This window comes from Octopus bimaculoides, chromosome 6 (assembly GCF_046866305.1).
Source record: "Octopus bimaculoides isolate indiv1 chromosome 6, ASM4686630v1, whole genome shotgun sequence".
In the NCBI taxonomy this organism is placed as follows: Eukaryota; Metazoa; Mollusca; class Cephalopoda; order Octopoda; family Octopodidae; genus Octopus; species Octopus bimaculoides.
Window position 1 is genome coordinate 18,261,373 of NC_142933.1, and position 21,870 is coordinate 18,283,242.

The following is a 21,870-nucleotide window of genomic DNA, read 5'->3' on the forward strand; positions in this document are numbered from 1 at the left end:
TTTTATCAATTGACATCTTTTAAATTTGTAGGCCCCTTTTCCTTTTTAGTAGTCCCCAACGCTACAATGGTCTCGATCCTTTTTGAGACATAATCGTTACAAAATTAAGAAAGGAAGTTGTTTTACAAATTATTCAGAGATATGTCAAAAGAAAATTGAAGTAACATGCGTATAAATAAAATAAATATATTATAAAGACCAGGGAGTCAAGTTAGTTTAAGTGTGTTTTAATGAGCCACTTATCAATAATTTGTTCATCTTTTGCCTCACCGATTTTCCGACTCATCACCTCATCGTTCATCTGCGCATGTCCAGTAAAATGTTACTTTTACTTCAATTAATTTTATTCGTTAAAGCTTTCTCGAAGCTGGTGGCCACCTCCACCAATGTTATGACGCTGTACATGTAAATAAAAGAAAATTACTTTTGGAGAGAATTTAAGAACCACAGATTGATTAAAAATAATTTAACTAAACATGCAAAATCATATAATTCAAAACGATTAATAATAGAAATTTTAATTTTGTTCTGTAATTTTTCTTCTTATAAAATGTTTTCGTGAATCTGACCTTTTTCTCGTTGCTCTTCTAACAGGTCCATGTTTAGTGCAAACAGAAGACAGAGAACGGGAAAGGAAACTACAGACACTGAGACAGACAGACAGACAGATAGACAGAAAGACAGACAGACAAATAGACAGATGGATAGAGAATAAGCTAAGGAGAAGCCAAAGAATATGACGTGAAACAGGAGTTAATGATAACGGGTTCAAATCTCGGCACAAAACCAGTGAATTCGTGGGGTGAGTAAGTCGATTACATCGACCCCAGTGCATAACTGGTACTTGTTTTATACACCCCCAAAAGGATGAAAAGGAAGTCGACCTCAACGGAATTTGAACCCAGAACGTAAAGACGGACGAAATTCAGAAAAGCATTTTGTCAGGCGTACTAAGGATTCTGCCAATTCACCGTCCTAAATAATAATAATAATAATAATAATAATTCAGTTATTCAGTTACAGAGACTATGGGAAATGCAGGTAAAATGTATCCTCGTAGTTATGGCTGCAATAAGAACTATCCCTAAAGATTTGAACAGATGGACAAAGGAAATAGGCATAAGACCTAGTTTAGTACAACTCCAGAAAAAAAAAAGTGTTATTAGGAACAGCTAGAATACGTAGGAGAGTTCTTGGCATTTAAGGTTACTTGTTGTAACTCGATGTTAGGAATTTTTTTCCAACAGTCTAATTTGTTGTGCGTATATAAAATAATAATAGTAATAATAATTTATATATTTACCTTGATATCTCTGCCTGACAGGAATACTTCAGCCACCAGTAAAGATCCAGCTAAGATCATTCCAATGAGCAATATTATCAAAGGGCCAGCAAATAAACCGATGTTAAGACCGCTGAAGATGTCGTCATGTATTGAAGTGATTTTATCAAAATACGCTTGACCGTCCATGAAGACTTCCCAATAGATATTCGTGTGACATTCACCCAGCATCCATTTCTCATGTATTTTTTTAATAACACTCATTTCTTGTAGACTAATAATGGCATGATTTACCTCATTACTCAGTAAAGAATTCTTCTGTGTGACAAAGGAATAAGAGTGATCTCCTATATCTCCGACTACCATAAGGTCACAGGGTTTTTGACTAACTAAAAATTCAGCCAGATCGCCTTCCATAATGAAGGCATACTTACCATCTGATTCTCTCACTCTTTTCAAACCTTTACTTACTGACGATGTCAAAACGCTTTGATCTTTCATAATGTTTTCATAAATACTTCTTTCTACAGGAACTGATGACCTTTTAAAATAACGAAGAGTTGAACCTAATTTCAAGGCTCCATAAGCGACTTCACTTTGTTTGGACATTTCATGAAAAGTGGTGAATGGTAGGAAATCATTTTTCGATCTATTTGCCAGTAAGTGCGCTACCATGGAACCGATATAAAGAACCAGCGTTACCAAGACGAATATCCACCAAAACACACTGAGTGTTCTTCCAGAAAAAGACCGAGGCGCAATACGATATCCTAAAAAATACATATATATATAATTATGAATATAAACACCTATGTATGTATTCTCGGTAGATACATGTGTGCGTATGTGTATGTATGCATATATATATATATATATATATATATATATATATATATATATATATATATATATATATATATATATATATATATATATATATATATATATATATATATATATATATATATACATATATATATATATAAAATTTACCTAAAAACAAAAGACGAAGACAGGTATATAGACAACAAACAGGTGTTTAACGCGCAGAAATGTGAGAAAATCTTTTACTTTCGAGCCTACGCGTTCTTTAGCGGAAAGGAACATGAGGAAATATATATATATTATGTGTGTGTGTGTGTGTGTGTGCGTGTGTTATATATACAAAGGGAAGTCAAAAATTATCCTCACTTTGACCATAACATAGTTTTATTATTGTCACACAGTCCTCTGCGCATGTGTACTTATAGTTGTTACTATTGTGGTCACGTGATCGAAGTTTGAGCCTGATAGCGCAATTTTTTCTTTCTGGTTTTACAGTGTAAAAATGGCCACTCCATTAGCAATATGCACCAAAGAACAAAGAGCAGGGATCCGATATTTCTAGAAAAGTGCTGTACGATCAACAATACAAGATACAGTGCCTTGCTGGCCAGCAAGCTGAAGCTACCAATTCGCACCAAACGCCGAAGCCTATAGTCGAAAAAGTGTTGTTGTTGCATAACAATGCACGCCCACACACGGCCGTCCAGACCGTTGAAATCATTAATCGATTGGACTTTGGGGTGCTGCAACACCCTGCCTGCAGTCAGATCTTGCCCCTTCCGACTATCGTATCTTTGGATCGTTCAAAGATTGTTTACAAGGTCGTCTATTTCTTACGGATGAAGATGTGAAGGAAACGATGCATAAATGGTTGCACGACCAACAGAAAAACCTTCTTCTTGGAGTGGGGAATACGCAAGCTTGTGGATCGCTGGACGAAGTGCATCGAAAAGGAAGGAGACTATATATGAAAATGGTGTACTCGTTTATCCTCTACTTTTGTGTAAATACATTGAAAAAACAAGAGTATAATTTTTTACTCTCCCTCGTATGTATGTATATATATATAGAGAGAGAGAGAGGGGGGGGGGGCATTTCCTTTAAATGTACACTGAAAACATGCATGCATTCTCGCTGTGCCTTATTACCAAGGCTTTTTTTTTTTCTATATTTTCATACAAGTTCTTTTCCATTTTTTCCCTTAACAGTAATGCTCCCAAAGCCACCATTGATGTCTCTAGAGCCCTCATGCTGATGCATTAGATGAAGTGAAGTAGCCATGTGTTCTTGAGTCGACCCTTTGACGATCTGACATTTTGAAAACGCGTATGAGGATTTTACTATTACAATAAACAATACGAAATTATAGAAAGAGCTTTGGTAAAGAAAATACAATTAAATTTTGACACAGTTGTGTTTTAGATACAGTATGCATGCACAGTCTTACACAGTTACAAATACACGCACGTAACTGAGCTTTTAATCTGATAATGGACTTGATAATTAAGGCTGGACTAGATTGGTAAAATGCATTTGCATACTTTAAGAATATGGGTGAACGTATAATAAGAAAAATGAAAAGTAAGTGCCATCATTGTCACACACCATCACTTACCTTGCCACATAAATGTACTGAAGACGAACCAAAAGCTATTCATACAATTAAAACTGCTACGTTTGTCTGAATCAACATCCACGTCCGACGTGTTTGTCCATTCATACGGACTAATTCGACCGATTATTGCCAGAAAGCTACCGGTGAGTACATAAGCTAATATGATGAAACACCAAACAGGAGTTGTGAATGGTTTCAAAATAATGAAAAGTCCACGTTTCATTTGTGTCAAATCTGGTTTTTTAATAACGATTTTATATCCAGAACTTAGAAACGGAAAAGACATATCCACATGTTTCAAACGGCCTAAAGTGAGGGTAAGTGGAGCGGCAGCAAGGTCAGCATGCTGAAAATGAAATAATTACTTCCTTTAGAATGGAAACTAAACCAAAATCTATTGTTTTGAATTCAAAGAGGACGTTAGAGGTAATTAATTTTTAGGAAATGTAAATTAGCATAGCTTCTTGTATTTGAAACCGAAATCGCATAAGATAAGTGAAGGAAGAGAACACACGGAGACGGAAAGTGTCACTGAAGAGGTCACAGATGTGTGACGAAAGATTTCCGGACAATGGACATGAGTTAGAATACGAACAGTGGTAAACAAGTGAAGAACGAATATAAAGTGCGTGTGTTTATTTGGCAAAAAAAATGACCATACAGCAATATCTGTTTCAACACACGATTTCACATCGGGAATCTTGCAACACAAATCCAATCCATAAACGTGTGTATATATATATCAGCTCTCCCACATATACATACTCACACACTCACCCCCATTCATGCATACACACTCACACGAACCACTCTCACATACACGCGCGTGAGAGAACAAATTCATTCGACCGGGTTACCGTCACAATCTTCCGTTCACTCAGCCTCTTTCATCTGGTTCTTTCGTCATGTTGAACCCGTAATCCCTACAAAATATATTTTACCGGCCGAATGATATTCATGCAGTGTATGTAGACAATTAGATTCTGTCAACTGAAATAGTAGCAGGATCACTGAAAATGTTTTGCTCCGTACATTTTAAACGATGTTAAATCATTTTGAATGTCCATAATTTTGAAGTTCATGAATTTATCAGCCAAAAACGGTTTCTTTATAATGATAAAATGTTTTCATTAATCAATTAAAAGAATCGTTAGAAACGACCTTAATGGATTCAGACCTGTACCTCTACTGTTACTCATTTATATATATATATATATACATATATATATATATGTATCAAAAATTTAAATGAGAGTTTTGACGCTAATATCCATTATTATTGAAATTTATTCCTATGTCAACATTTCTGTATAAGGTTATATTTAAATGTTAAAGCGATTACATGTTTATCTCATCAACACATTGTGGAAATATCATCATATGAACAAATATATATATATGTGTGTGTGTGTGTGTGTGTGTGTGTGTGTGTGTGTGTGTGTGTGTGTGTGTGTGTGTGTGTGTGTGTGTGTGTGTTTATATTATTAATAAATTCGTAAACTCATCAATAATATATTCAGGAAATCAATATTTAATATTTTGAAAGACATCCAACATAACATGGTAGCATAATAAATTTAAAAGTTTAAAACATAAATATACGGAATATAAATATCAATACGTATAAAAATCTAAAAATAGCGGAATATAAATATCAATACGTATAAAAATCTAAAAATAGATAACTATATGTTTAAACATATATTTATCTATTTTTAGATTTTTATACGTATTGATATTTATATTCCGCTATTTTTAGATTTTTATACGTATTGATATTTATATTCCGTATATTTAAGTTTTAAACTTTTAAATTTATTATGCTACCATGTTATGTTGGATGTCTTTCAAAATATTAAATATTGATTTCCTGAATATATTATTGATGAGTTTACGAATTTATTAATAATATAAAAACACATATATACACATTTATTTGCTCAAGATAATTGAGCACTCAACATAAGTTCAGTTATATATTCTTTTAGAATATTACTTGTAAAAGTTATATATATATATACGTTAGAGAGATTAGCTTCAGAGCTTTATCGTGTTTATCAATATCTTTCTTAGTAGATAAAGATATATTTTCAAAGTAGCTGAAAGTCGCCTTACCCCTGATACAACTTCTCCAATCATTCCGGTCCAGTTTCCATCTTCACGAATTTGTCCAAAGCGTCCGTCTTTCACTAAGTTTATGTCAAAGGTCACATTCATTAATGGAGCCATCTCAGCTAACATGTCAACTATATAGCCATGCTGTTCTCTTCCGCTTCCATGTGTTTCTTCCATGTAAAAGGGAGGTATCTGGAGAAAACAAAAACAACCCGTTAAGTAAGAATATAAAATTGTCGGGTAAAAAGACACAGAACTATGTAAACGCCACCTAATTTGTCAGTTACATGGGTGATAATGTACAGGAAGCAGCAGATAACCTCCGATTTGTAGTCTTGGTAAACGTTTCGTTAACAAACGCACAATGTGCTTTGATTTAAACCCTTTTGGTAGCTGAAAAATAAAACGATGAAACATTAGCAGCATGAAGGCGCCATTATTGCTTAAACTCATAAGCGTCATACTTACATGTTTTAGTCATTGCAGTGCGGTCATGCTGGGGCACCGCCTTAAAAGGTTTTTAATTGAACGAATAGAACAAGCTTGGTACTTAACCTATCAGTCGGTTGCTAACAAAGGATTCACACTTCGTTCGCCCGATCTATTAGAAAAAAACTATGAAATCTTCGGATCATATCATACCGTCTTGATAAGAGGAAGCATTAGACAAGGTAATCCTATATATTAGATATTAGAGAAAAATCTGGATGATCAAGGCTAGAATGCCTTCGATCCAAGGTCCGCTTGGTCAGGGTTGACCTGGAACTAAACAACAACAATAATAATCAACCACCTCCAGCCAGAAGTATTCTTCTTTAAGATTTATTAAGTTACTAAGTTTTCTGCTTCTTTCGTATAAATCTTATAGAATGAAAAACTTTTATATTGGTTTCTGATGTAAATAACAAACATTTTATATTAATTTGAATATTAATAGACGTATGAATAGTGACAATATTCTTAATTAGGTAGGCAATCCATCAGAAGTGATAAATTATTTTAGTACCCGGACAAGAGACAATGAAAAACACTTACTTGGAACGTAGAAACCTTGATAACCTTTTTCGCGGGATTCTAGAAAATAAAAAGAAAGCATTGCTTCATAATTATCTCAAAATATTTCACAAAAATATTGAATGATGAAATATCTATATTGGAAGATAACTGACAACAAACATACATATTCTGAAAACTGGTCTTGGAGTAGGTTTTGTGTTGCCTTGATTATGGAATTAGTCATACTGCTTGTCAGACATGGAAGCGGCAATTTAACATGTAACATCACTTTTATTGAAGTTGTAGGAGACGCAATGGCCCAGTGGTTAGGGCAGCGGACTCGCGGACGTAGGATCGCGATTTCGATTCCCAGACCGGGTGTTGTGAGTGTTTATTGAGTGAAAACACCTAAAAGCTCCACGAGTCTCCGGCAGGGGATAGTGGCGAACCCTGCTGTACTCTTTCACCAAAACTTTCTCTCACTCTCACTTCCTGTTTCTGTTGTGCCTGTAATTCGAAGGCTCAGCCTTGTCACACTGTGTCACGCTGAATATCCCCGAGAACTGCGTTAAGGGTACATGTGTCTGTGGAGTACTCACCCACTTGCACGTTATTTTCACGAGCAGGCTGTTCTGTTGATCGGATCACCTGGAACCCTCGACGTCGTAAGCGACGGAGTGCCAACAACATTGAAGTTGTATCTACCTTGTTACTGTTGCTGCTGCTGCTGCTGCTGCTGTTGCTACTGCTGCTGTTGCTGCTGCTGCTGGTGTTGGTGCCTATTTCTTGCTCTTTTTATTATTATCGTTATGTAGAGGCAAGTCAGTCATGATCCAGCAAAATTATACTCAAAATTTTTCCATTTGCTCTATCCCGTCTCTTTCCCAAATTTAGGATATCTAAAACTGAACAATCTAAAATATCTTTCATTGTTTAGGACGGTAAGGTGTGATTTCAGTTAGATTACTGATATTTCTAGTATGTCGATGAACACTTAAGAAGTTCCGTGTTGCCTTCTAATACCTCAACACCGCCACTGTCTCACTGTTGCAGTTGCCGCATGTGCTGCTGACTCAAGAACCTTCCTGCTTTTCAGATGACAAGACACAAGAGAATTATTGGCTACGAGGTTGGTGGACAATGGATGATAATGAAACCATTGGTTCCTATTGTTACAACTACGCAACATTCTTTTCCATCCACTCGCCCACTTCACCCCAGCCTTCTTTTGTCCGTGCATCAATTCAACTGACCTTGCTTTTCCTTGTTTTCGGCATTCGTCCCAACACCTAACTATACCTTCTTCTCTTTCTAATTTGTTTATGCATGCAGCAGTTCAACTGACCGAAATGTTGCAACTAACTTTAATCATACACATTATTTACATCATTTACATTTGACGGATATTTGTCCTCATCTTGTTTGTTGTCAACACAACGTTTCGGCTGATATACCCTCCAGCCTTCGTCAGGTGTCTTGGGGAAATTTCGAACCTGGTTTCTCATTCCTAACGATGTTACTATTAGGTTCCGAGTTCGATTCACGGCAGCGACCTGATTAATAATAGTAATAATAATAATAATATAATAATAGTAACATCGTTAGGAATGAGAACCCAGGTTCGAAATTTCCCCAAGACACCTGACGAAGGCTGGAGGGTATATCAGCCGAAACGTTGTGTTGACAACAAACAAGATGAGGACAAATATCCGTCAAATGTAAATAATGTAAATAATTCCTCATCTCTTAAATATAGAACTGTATTATTTAATCATACAGTACTTCATTCCACATCGTACCACCCTTTGACATCACTTTTCTACCTTTTATTTCTTCATTTCCATTCTTACACCCGAAGTAATGAAACCACTATTTTTTGTCGGCAAATTCTACCTTTTTACTTTCTTATTTCTTTATTGCCCACAAGGGGCTAAACATAGAGGGAACAAACAAGGACAGACAAAGGGATTAAGTCGATTACATCGACCCCAGTGCGTAACTGGTGTGTTTAAGTCCCTGTAACTTAGCGGTTCGGCAAAAGAGACCGATAGAATAAGTACTAGGCTTACAAAGAATAAGTCCTGGGGTCGATTTTCTCGACTAAAGGCGGTGCTCCAGCATGGCCGCAGTCAAATGACTGAAACAAGTAAAAGAGTAAAAGAGAAGTCTCTTACTGTAGGTTTAACTTCCCTATCGATTACTTTTGTGTGTTGCCTCAATGTTCTTGACAACCCAGTAACCAACTTCTTTGGTAAATACTTATCCTACATCACTGCATTCTCATTTATTCCGGAATGCATTTTTCTCCAAATGTTTATATGACCGCATACAGTGTTGCCTGTTTAAAATTGATATTTTCAAGGACGAATACGTTTGTATTACTTCTCTTATCATTATTTCTTTACTTGACATTTTGTGAGGAAGGGGAATTGTCACGATGCACTATGATATATATTACGCAAATAAGTGGTGGGAAAGAGTTTTGCGTTACGGAATTTCGCATCACAATAATCTTTTTAAGAACGCAACACTTCGGTGTCGAAGTGGATTCCTATATATATATATATATAACTCATGCACATACACACATATATATTCATATCTGTGCACACATGCATGTGATTTATATATATATATATATATATATATATATATATATACTGAAAGAAGTAAAAGAGTATATATATATATATATATATATATATATATATATATATATATATATATATATATATATATATATATATATATATATATAAATAATAATAATAATAATAATAATAATAATAATAATAATAATAATAATAATAATAATAATAATAATAATAATAAAAGAGAGAGAAGTCATGCTTTTTCGTTCATTGTTTGACGTGAAACTAGTTTTGTATTAACCACGCTAACCTTAAAATAGACCATTTATCTCGCTCGCCTTAAATCAGGGGTTTTCAAACTTTTTGACTTGCGGACCCCTTTATATTTCAGGCTATACCTTATAAACGCTTATGAAATTTATACATAAATATTTGCTTAAAATAGCATATATTTTTACATTTATTTATTTAACAGTATTTAACAAAATAGGTTTATTGTCAATTAAAAGATTTCGATTAAGAAAACATATATATAATCAAATTGCCCATAAAAAGTATTTGCTGTCTACGGACCCCCTGTGGTCCGCGGACCACAGTTTGAAAACCCCTGCTTTAAATCATTATCGTACCAAGGGCTGCCCTTGTTTTATCTAAAGAAAAAAAAAGGCAATTCAACACGCATGGAGCAAGTTTTTTTCAACTGCTCTTCTCCCCCTCTCTATATCTTTATATATATATATATATATATATATATATATATATATATATATATATATATATATGGGAGAATGTACGAAAAAAAACAACAGACGAGGACAGGTGGTGTAAACAACAAAAGGATGTATTAGTTTGACGCTCAGGAATACAGAAAGTCTTTAACGTTTCGAGCTACGCTCTTCAACAGAAAGAATAAGGAGAAAACAAGGAGAAAAACACGGAGAAAAAAAATTGAATGGTGTTTGGTCAACGATCTATCATGATATATATATACGGGAGGATGCTGAAAAGTTCCTGGCTTTAAAGGTATCTCGAAAGTTTCTTAAACAAATTTTGTATATGTCTTGTAGAGACAATCGGAGTGATGGTGAGATTTTAGACTTAGCGAATTCTGTGAACTTAGAAGTTCTCTTGCGATATAGCAAAATGAAGTGAACAAGTGACGTAGTTAATATGATAAAGGGATTTTGAAACATCTAATTTTTAGGGGAACTATATTCTGGAAAAAGACTCCACATTACAAGCTGAAGTTAAGACATAAAGACTGACAAAAAAATGTAATATCCTCATGGAATGCTGGAGGGAATTGGAGGTTAATAGAGTATTATGGAGTGAGAAAAGTTGTTTTATCTATATATTTGAAATGTAATATCAGAAGTAACAATCAACCTACCTTAGCTTCTGCCAACGTGACTATACATTGAAACAAAATCAGCAAGAAAAATCCCAAAAATACAAGATTTATGGAGAACATAAATTTCCTTAATGACATTGACATTTTAACTGGTGATATAGTGGGGTAAATGATGCCTAAAAAGTGTATGAAATGTACTGACAGGGCAGTTTCAGTGAATTCGTTTTTATACCAACGTCAACGGATTTCTATATATGGTTATGTCTCTCTCACATACTATTATCACAAACACGGCGACATCGATGCCTTAGCTTATGTCCGTATGTGTGTGTATGTGTGTGTGTGTCTGTGTGAGTGTGTGTGGTGTATGTGTGTGCGAGCGTGTGTGTTTGTGTGTGTCTGTGTGTGTATGTACGTAAACGGTTGTACGTATAAGTGTGTATTTTAACAATGCTTAAAAGGTCTAAATGCCTGTGTTGCATGTATTTCTATGTACGTACGTATGCATGAATGTATGTATTTGCGTGTGATTATGCGTGTGGAAATGGATACTTAGGCATGAATATAACACACACACACACACACACACACACAGAGGTACGCCGCATATTCGATTCAGACGTTAGGATTGCCTGCACGGACTCATACGACAGACTATCAACATCAGTGTAGTCTAAATGCAGTCATTATTTTTCTCGCTTTTCTGTCTAGTCTCGCAAGTTCATTTAGCATCCAATCAAAAATGCCATAACTTAAACTCATTACTAGAACAACTGGAGTAGTGATGGATATCACTTTACTTAGCTCTGTTTTAATAATATAATGTTTTAATTAATATAAAGTCTTTAATATTCCTTCCTTATCTAAGGCGGCGAGTTCGCAGAATCGTTGTTGCGCCGGCCAAAATGCTTAGCGGTATTTCGTCCGTCTTTACGTACCGAGTTCAAATTTCGACTTTGCCATTCATCCTTCCAGGGTCGATAAAATAAATACCAGTTGAACACTGGAATCGATGTAATTGATTTACCTCCTCGCACGAAATTGGTGGCCTTGTGCCAAAATTTGAAATCAATATTCCTTCCTTATCTTTACTTTCCTTAGTTGTGTACTATACACTGTTTCCTTGATTCTTAAGTAATTCTATATCTTATCTCAGTTTCATTATCTAGCATAATATCAGTGTCCTTAATGAGTTTTCCTCATGACACATTTCTCTAATCTAAATATCATATTAATTACTTTGGTACATCCAAGTACTGCTTGCTGTAACATTTCTAGTTGTCAGTCTTTTTGCAAATAACAGTTTGAGGTCAACCATGTGTAAATGATGGTTCATTGTTTCTTACCATAGCATACGTCTTTTGAATATTCCTCTAAAAGAGATGAATTTCTTCATAGAATTCTTTTTTCTCAGTATCTTGGCAATATTCCTTTGTTTCATTTTTTTTTTTTTTTCATTAATAAAAAGTTGCGTAACTTGTTTATTATTCACACAAAATAATGAATCAACATTTTTTTTTTTAATGATGAGTGAACGTGATAAATCTGGCCGCATCTGACTGACTGAAATTAAAAAGAGTATCATAACCCCTTCAGCGTTTTTGATAAAGTCACTCCAATGGATGATGTGAAGGCAGCACTGATGGAATTGTTCAGAGGACCCGCGACTAAGCCGTACTAGACGGTAGTCAGAACGACACTTTTGTACACAGTAATCTTGGTCATTTTCTTCAGATGTTTATAGTCCCAGATTCTTTTGTAGTCTACTGAAGGCAGTATTGGCCTTAACCAGTCTGTTTTCAATTTTGACATCTAAAAAGGTGGTGCTCCCTAGGTAGGTGAAATGGTTGACTGTCTTTAGTTTCCCCAATGGTGATGTGAGTGGAGTAGTTTCCTGGCTTGGTGCAGGTTAATGTAGGACTTCCATTTACTTTAAACTGATTTCTAGGCCAAAGTGCCTGGTAACTTCTGCACAGCAAGAAGTGATGCATTGCAGGGCTGTCTCTGTGTGCAACAAAAGCAACATCATCTGCAGAAAGCATGGCTGGCTTGTTCTAGTGTTTCCATGTGAAATTACAGGTGTCTCAGTCAAAGAGTTTGCCAGCAGTATGGTACTGAATGAAGATGTCTCCATTGCCAAGATATTCAGTGGCCTACTGAAGATGGTGAAAAGGGTTAATATGTGAATACACTTTTCTTCGCACCATTGCTAACAGGGAAGGGCTCAGATAGGGCGATGCCATATATGATCTGGCCCTTCAGGCTTTCATGCAGCTGCATGATCATGTTGAAGAATTTGTAGGGGACAGCCAACATGCTCCAGGATTTGCATAGACCTTTTCTGTCCAGTGTCAAGTATTTTGGTGGGGGTCGATAATAGTAATATACAGTCCTTTGTTCTGCTCTCTGCATTTCTCTTGGAGCTGTCTGAGAATAAAGACCAAGTTGGTGGGACTCCTGTTCACTCTAAAACCACACTAAGGTTCTGAAAGGTTTTCTTCTGCAAAGGCAAATTTTAGCCTGTTAAAGACAAGTACTATGCTGACCTTCACAGCCTACCACAAGACACTCCTGTGGATGACATGGTCATTATCCTTGGTGGCATCGACACTACAGTAGGCTAAGGTTCAGAAGCCTAGAAAGGAATTCTTGGATAACATGACGTTGGAAATTGCAAGAAAAATGAGCGGCTTCAGTTGGAGTTTTTGCATAGAGCTGCATCTAATTATCATCAACAGTCTCTTTTCCGGGAGAAAGATGATCTCGAGACCAGCTGGATGCATCCTAAGTCCAAGCATTTATACTTCATAAATATGTATGTGAATATAAAAATTCTGAATGCGTAAATATATAATGTATAAAAAGAAATATATAATATCAAAATACATAAATAAATAAACAAAATGTTTTTTAAAGATAATTTTTATTTAATTTCTACGTAAAGTTCATTGATAAAAAATATCTATTTTAGATAACTGCAAATAATTGGGGTATTTTTTTCTATTTTTTCATTTTTAAAATCATTATGATACACTGGATTCTTGATATTCTTCACCATTTTGTTTGTCTTCGTACACTTGCAGAGTCAACTCTAGGTGAGGCTTCTCTGTGGAACTGGTAACACAAAAGATCTGTGAAAAAACAAAATGAAGAGGTCAAATTTTAAAAATGTCACAGGAATTTTACAATGGCTTATCAGAATTTGATACTTTAGATCCTTTATTCTTTAATTGGTTTCAGTCATCTGATCACGGTCACACTGGAGCAATAGCCTCAAGGATTTTAGTCAAAACCCACTGTTCTGATATTCATCTTATCGCTCTTGGAATGCAGAAAGGCAATATCAACCTGAGAAAGGAAGGACGTAAACAACGACCATAGTATATTTTATCCCTTGCTCTACTGATTCTGCTTTCCATTTATCTATCTATCCTCATCATCATCAGATGGAGTTTATTGAGAGATTTTCTTCAGCCAGATTTCTCCTTCTGTTGTCAATGCTCATCTGATTCCAAGCAAGGTAATATTTCTACGTGACCAACATGCTATAGGGTTATATGTGAAACCCCATGTGCAGCAATAAGGGAGACAACCCTACACACCGACGGTTAGTTGGCAAGTTGCGTCCCTTCCATGTGAAGTAGATACACTATTTACTTGCGTATAAAGTGTTCACTGCGGGTACAAAATATTTTCCCGTCATAGTTTTAGGTTCGAGCCGTGTAAGCTTCACCCCAATTTTTTTCCCGTTAAAAATCAAGAGCAAAATAATCTTATTTTTACATGAATAAATACAGAACTATTATCACCTGTTTATCTGAGGCATGAAACTCGTAAATGACTGAGGTGATATCTCTTAATGAGAAGGTAAAATCATATCCAAGAGCCCCATGTTTGGCAGTCTGTCAATGACCCTTGAACCACATGTTTTTACTCACTAAGTCTATAGGAAGAATTTTGTTCTCAGAAACGAAATCTTGCAGTGAATGTAGGAACATATTAAAAATAAGTGTACACTATTTACATTATATATATATATATATGTGTGTGTGACAGGCAATGATAGGCGATGCCTGTCATCGCCACAGATGGAGGAAGCAGGTTAAGGAGGGGACCAACACTTTTGAGAAAGCACGTATCCAGTGTGAAGAACTTAAGCGAGCTGCGCGAAAGCGAGCTGCGCGAAAGCGAGCTGCGCGAAAGCGCACGGCTCGTATAGTGAATGAGGAAAGCTTGGTCTGCAATGTTTGCAGTCGTGTATGCTTGTCAAGAGCAGGGCTCATTAGCCACCAGTGGAGCCGCAAATGCAAAATATAAGTTAGTCCTAGAGCGCACAATGTTCCTGAAGGTCGGCAATGGTCTTCCTCGGTCACAAGTGGACGGCCATCATCATATATATATATATATATATATATATATATACATATATATATACATACATATTTTGTTTTGGGGTTTGGTTTACAAGATTCTTTATGTGGTTTCGTGTGTTGAAGCATATTCTGTTGTGTCTGGGGAGAGTCATTTTCTTTTTGTGTCTTATAATTTAACACACTCACCGGTTAAATTTCCACTTATTCCTTATTTTTATTTTCCTAAAATTTTCGTTGCATCTTGCAACTTTCACAATAGTTGAAAAGGTTGCAAGACGCAACAAAAATTTTAGAAAAATAAAAATAAGGAATAAGTGAGTGTGCTAAATTATAAGGCACAAAAAGAAAGTGACTCTCCCCAGACACAACAGAATACATATATATATACATATATATATCATCATCATATATGGTATATTCTGTTTTAAGAACACAGTAGATTGTTGCGTGGAAACAATTGTAGTGATTAAAAAATAAATGTCCAACTTTTTCAATCTTGTATATATATATATATATATATATATAAAAATATATATATATATATATATATATATATAAAGGCAAAAGTATGTCTGCGTGGTCACTTCACTACCATATAGTTTTGGATTCAATTCCAGTGTGTAGCAACTTGGGCAAGTGTCTTCTATAACTTCAGGCCAGCCAAAGTCTTGTTGTTGCAGTGCTGGTGACTTTTCCTATGAAAAGTACAACTAGAACGTACTCACTTTTCAATGGACCACCATAACTAGTAACAAGACTGACATATCAAAACCACACAGCAACTCTTTAATTCTTTTTTTTAGTTGACCAAACAAAGAAATTAAGAACACATAAACTGGACAAAGAATTAGCTCACCTTTAACAGGTCAAGATCATTGTCAACATCCTGACTAGTCTCAGCACAAGATGAATCAGCGTGAATTAAATTATAAAGTCGGACCACATCAGCAGCATCAGATATTCTGTAAGGTGAAGATAAACTGTGAGAATGTTTTGTGTTGGTGATTGTAACTAGCGAAGTTAAATAACACTCAACTGATCAACACTCAACAACAGTGAAATAAATAACTTTATGAAATATTCTCTTTTAAAATTCTAACCTCAGTACCTAATCAAACCAAATCCATATTTATTGGAGTAAAATGACAAATTGTTACTAACTTAGAGTCATCATCATTACTTAACGTCCATTCTCCAGCTGACATGGGTCAGACAGCTTAACAGGAACAGGCAAGGCCAGGAGCCACACCAGGCTCTGTAGTCTGTTTTGGATTGGTTTCTACAGTTGGATGCCCTTCCTAACACCAACCAATTTAGAGAACATACTGGGTACATTTTATGTGGTACCAGTACCCACACCAATGCTTTTTACATGGCACCTTACTTTCAGGCTCTCAATTGTTGTAGCAGGTAGGTCTTCTCAAATTAAACAATGCATCACATATCTCAGTTGTTTGTCATCTCCTTCATAGGGTTCAGTGTTTTGAGATCTGCCTTCAGTAATTCATCCCATGTCTTCCTGGGTTTCCCTCTTCCATAACTTCCTTCCAAGTGATCAGCATTTCTTTATGCAGCTAACCTCATCCATCTGCATCACATGACCAAATCAGTGGTCACTTCTTTTGCACACTGCATATAATTCCTCTGATGGCCAATTTCTCTCTCAATACATCAGTTCTCTGTCGCACATACACACTGACATAGCACATCTAGTGGAGCATACCAGTTTTGTTCCTCTCCAGCCATCATATGTCCTCCACATTCAGAGCCCACATTGCAGTTCATACACAGGCATCAAACACGTTTCCCTTCATTCAAAGAGGGGGTCCTTTGGTTGCCAACAGAGCTCTCTGAACTTTCTTCATCCTATTTTTATTCTAGCAATTACCTTTTCTGTACAACCTTCTCCTCTGTTAATTAGGTCACCTAATTAGCAAAAATTATCTACAACTTCCAGAGAGCCACTGGGGCATTTGAGGAAATCAGTTTCCCATGATGTGGTCTTTATAGCTCCAGTACATCTTCCACATAAAAAACATTTCTTTCTCTGTTTACCTTCCTGCTATTTCACTGCACCTCTTGTGTGTCCATAGCTTGAACTGGGTACCCCGAGAGGGACTTTTGCCAACACCCTTCCTTCATATCGAGCAGGGCCGTTTACCAGAAGGATGAAGGGTCCTGTACGACTTCTTGCTTACTAGGTAGGACCTTGGTTTTTGCTGAGTTTACTTCAAGACTCTTTGATTCCAGGTTCTGTTTCCATACCTGGAATTTCTTTTCTAATTTTGACAGATTCTGCTATGAGGACAAGATCAACAGCATATAGTAGTTCCCATCGGCTTCCAGTCTCAAATTCCTCTGTTATGGCCTGGAGAACAATGATGAATAAGAGATGAACACCTATCTGTACACTAAATTCATCACTGTATTCATGGCCAACTCTTACCTTACTAACAACATCCCTGTACATGGCCTGTACTACTTTCATAAATCATTTATCTATCCCTAGCTTCCTCAGACATCACTATATTACAGAGTGAGGTACTCTGTTGAAAGCTTTCTCTAGATCAACAAATGCCAAATACAACAGTTTGTTCTTAGCTAATAGCTAAATATTTTTCTTGCAGTTACCTGATTGTGAAAATATCATTCATGGTGCTTCTCACCAGGACAAAGCCAAACTGCATTTCATCTAGTCGAATTCTAAAATCGATTTTATATAAGCCGTGTCCTCCATTTCAAATATTCTGTGGAAATATGCTTAGCCATGGGGTAATTTCACCTTGCTTGAAAACTGGTGAGGTTTGGCAAGAGGTTCTAGCCATAGAAAATCTGCTGCAATGACTTCAGAGCATGAAAAAGTGGACATTTAAACAATGATGATGAAAAAGTTTGAAAACAGTTACTGGAGGGCCTAGCACTGAATTGGGAGAAAGAAATAATTATAATCAAATATTTACAGGTTCCGTTCGATCATGTCCATCAACAGCCGGTCAACTTTGTTATACCATATATAGTAGAATGCCATTGGACCAAAGTGACGTGTAGATCGCAGTGTATCAAAAGCGCCGACTTGTTGAATAAATTCATATGTCCTTTGTGTTACCTGGAAAATGAAATTGCATAAGGATAAATATTAAAAATGTTAACATACCTATGCGCACACACACACACTTATGAGATAGACCTTATCTATCACTCAATTAACCCCATCACCTGGGCCTTGGGTGCTTTTAACAGAGCCCACACAGTCGAAAGCATGTAAAGCAGGTAACTGATCTGAAAATAAATCAAAACCTTAATATGCTGTTTTGATTTTTATCACTGTAGCCTATAAGTTATAGTTTCTTCTTCACCTTCCTCCTACCGATCTCAAAGACCCTGTAGAGGTCATAGATGTCTTTTCCCACTAAACCATCATCGTCATTTAACGTCCGCTTTCCATGCTGGCGTGGGTTGGACGGTTTGACTGAGGACTGGTGAGCCAGAGGCTGCACGAGGTTCAATCTGATCTGGCAAAGTTTCTACAGCTGAATGCCCTTCCTAACGCCAACCACTCCGAGAGTGTAGTGAGTGCTTTTACATGCCACTGGCACGAGGGCCAGTCAGGTGATTCTGGCAACAACCACGCTCAAAAGATGTTTTTTATGTGCTACCTGCACAGGAGCCAATCTGTAGAAAATTTTGTTAAAAGTATCCATTTTTCTGGATGTTATGATACAACAAAGTTGGGGGCATATACATCTGTAGTAATGCCCTTTTGTTTATACAATTTGTTCATTTCATGTTTATTTCATTCATAGATTGCAATGTTCTCTCTCTCTCTCACACACACACACACACTGCAAAGCTTACAGATGGACTGCTGAATTGAAATCTCTATGCTGCTTTGAGGGGAAGGTAAAACTAGACAAACTGCTTCTCCCTCTGTTGTTGGACTACTGTGATGTTTAAAAAAAGAGAGATTTTGACTGTGATAAAATAATGAAAGTAATATATACTAAGCAAGTGAGCACTATTATACAAAGAAATAATTAGATGTAAAATATCATAAAAATTATTAGAATTGGGAACCAAATGTGAAAATATTATCAAGGGACGAGCAGAAAATTGCTTGAGGGCAGTATTTCAGCTAGTGTATATATAAAGACAGATAAACAATCATCGTCATCATCATTTAATGTCCGCTTTACATGCTAGCATGGGTTGGACGATTTCCCTGAGGACTGGCGAATCAGATGGCTGCACCAGGCTCCAATCTGATCTGGCAGAGTTTCTACAGCTGAATGCCCTATGTGACCTTTTTTTTTTAAAACAAAAGTGTATTGAGTACTTTCATGTGTGTACACATACGTACACAGTTAAAAATTAAACCTAATATTATAGAACATTGGCGTGGGCGGGGGATGCAGTTTTTTCCCCCTCATATATACAGAAAAATAATATTAGTTATTGGATAGAATTTCTGTTTTAATATATAAAATTCGTCTGTCTTTACGTCCCGAGTTCAAATTCCACCAAGGTTGACTTTGCCTTTCATCCTTTCGGGGTTAATAAATTAAGTACCAGTTGTGAAATGGGGTCAATCTAATTGACTGCTCCGCCACTAAAATTTCAGGCCTTGTGCCTAGAGTAGAAAAGAATATATAAAATTCAATTACCCGAATGTAGTCAGGATGATCTGGTTCAAACTGGATACAAGCTTTATCCAAGATGTACTCAAAGGAACCTTTCTCAAGTAATTTCTGAAAAACAAAATTATAAAATTACATAAGAAAGAAAATACATTTAATCTCAAACCAATTAGAAAGTTTGCATGTGGTTGCTTAACCTGCTAGAAATAAAGCTTCATCTCCTTTGAAATCATACACCACCACTGTCTTAAAAAAAGAGATGCATTCAATAATGTAGTTCAGAGTACACGATGCTTGAGAATAAAATGAGACTATCATAACTAGAGGCCTTTGATCATAGGCTTGCTAGGTCAAACAATGACAACATTTAATGAACTTTATTAAATTTTTTTAAAGTTTAAAATATTAGATATCAACATCTAAGGATCATTAGGAGTTCACATTTAGGCCTTATGAAAGCACAGATCTTGTGAATTTTCCGAAAGTCTTCTCCCCACCCCACCTATTCATTTGCACAATTTTTTTTTTATATATTCGTTTTCTACACATTTTTTTTTTACACCTAGTAGGCTGTTTTTTTTTTTTTGGTGGGGGGGTTGTTTTCGTTAACAGGTCTCAAACTGTATATTGAACTATTCAAGGATGAAAAGCAAAAGTTGACCTCAACTCAGAACATAAAAGGACATGTCTAAATATTGCAAGGCATTTTGTCTGATGCTCTACTGATTCCACCAAGACGTCAAAGGTATAAATAAATAAACAATAACCAAAACAGAGTATCCTTGATTAAGGAAGATTACTATGTTGTCTAATAATTAAACTGAAAAATAATTGGGTCTTTCTTTTTTCTGCACCACAGAAACTTACCTCTAATTGTTCCCCTTGAAACATTTTGGGACTCAATATTTTACGCCCTTCAAAAGGAAAATAAGTCTGTATAAGTCTTGTACGTTCATCAACTGATGCATGCCGGAGTTTGCCATCTGGTTCTCGAACCACAATAAATCTTTTCTGTTAGATGAAATAGAAAAATAAATTGTTTCAGTTGGTCGAATCAACCCTGTACTCATCTTTAATCTTGTACTTATTGTATCCATATATTTTTGCAGAACTTACTAAGTTGCATGAATGAATGGCTGTGTGGTAAGTAGCTTGCTTAGCAACCACATGGTTCCGGGTTCAGTCCCACTGTATGGCACCTTGGGCAAGTGTCTTCTACTATAGCCTCAGGCTGACCAAAGCCTTGTGAGTGGATTTGGTAGACGGAAACTGAAAGAAGCCCGTCGTATAAATGTATATATATGTGTGTGTTTGTGTGTCTGTGTTTGTCCCCTCAACTTCGCTTGACAACCGATGCTGGTGTGTTTACATCTCTGTAGCTTAGCGGTTCGGCAAAAGAGACCGATAGAATAAGTACTAGGCTTACAAAGAATGATATATATATATATCATCATCGTTTAACGTCCATTTTCCATGCTGGCATGGGTTGGACAGTTTGACTGGGGACTGGCAAGCCAGGAGGCAGCACCAGGCTCCAATCTGATCTTGCAAAGGTGATACTTTAGAAAGAAATAACTACAGGGGTATCAAACTGCTGGATCAGATGATGAAGGTAACGGAGAGGGTAATAGCCCAACTAATTACAGAGAGAGTCTGCTTAGATGAGATGCAGTTCGGTTTTGTGCCAGTTAGAAGCGCCACTGATGCTATATTCCTGGTATGGCAACTGCAGGAGAAATACCTAGCCAAAGATAAACCTCTATACTTGGTTTTTGTTGATGATGATAATTGCAATAATAAATAGAAAGAAAAATTTTAATTGGATTTTATGTACCTTGTGAGAAACATCAAGTGAAATATCAGTAAACACCAGCTTTTTTTTGTTCAATTTATCAAGACAAGTATCATTGGATAACACCACATCTGACAAATCCTTTTCTTCTTTCATTACAGGAGGCATTTGAAGTCGAGCTTTTCCCAGTGCAACTGCTTTTGCTTGTTCCTAGAAGATAAAAGAAGAAAAAGTGATAACAGAGTTATATTATTATATAAATAAAGGGTAATATTGTCTGCATAAGAGTAAGCATT

At 36.0% G+C, this 21,870-nt stretch overlaps 2 protein-coding genes across 4 annotated transcripts in view; both read right to left on the reverse strand.

Moving 5' to 3' along the window:
• Window positions 1–206: 206 nt before the first annotated feature.
• LOC149134955 (glutamate receptor 3-like) lies at window positions 207–11,459 on the reverse strand. The gene is made up of 6 exons (XM_089353516.1): window positions 10,815–11,459; window positions 6,873–6,911; window positions 5,838–6,029; window positions 3,723–4,068; window positions 1,304–2,052; window positions 207–397 (listed from the first exon to the last, which is right to left on the reverse strand). The coding sequence occupies exons 1-6, from the start codon at window positions 10,917–10,919 to the stop codon at window positions 344–346; spliced, it is 1,485 nt and encodes a 494-aa protein (XP_089209642.1). The 5' UTR covers window positions 10,920–11,459; the 3' UTR covers window positions 207–343.
• A 2,222-nt stretch (window positions 11,460–13,681) lies between these two features.
• Window positions 13,682–21,870, reverse strand: part of LOC106878918 (small ribosomal subunit protein mS22) — a 42,887-nt gene continuing 34,698 nt past the window's right edge. For all 3 annotated transcript variants that reach the window (XM_089353518.1, XM_014928271.3, XM_014928270.3), the window contains 6 exons: window positions 21,617–21,784; window positions 20,650–20,793; window positions 19,810–19,893; window positions 18,109–18,254; window positions 16,005–16,110; window positions 13,682–13,906 (listed from right to left, as the gene is read on the reverse strand). In XM_089353518.1, the coding sequence (XP_089209644.1) occupies window positions 13,799–13,906; window positions 16,005–16,110; window positions 18,109–18,254; window positions 19,810–19,893; window positions 20,650–20,793; window positions 21,617–21,784 (756 nt within the window). In that variant the 3' untranslated portion in view covers window positions 13,682–13,798. The remainder of the gene's footprint in view (window positions 13,907–16,004; window positions 16,111–18,108; window positions 18,255–19,809; window positions 19,894–20,649; window positions 20,794–21,616; window positions 21,785–21,870) is intronic.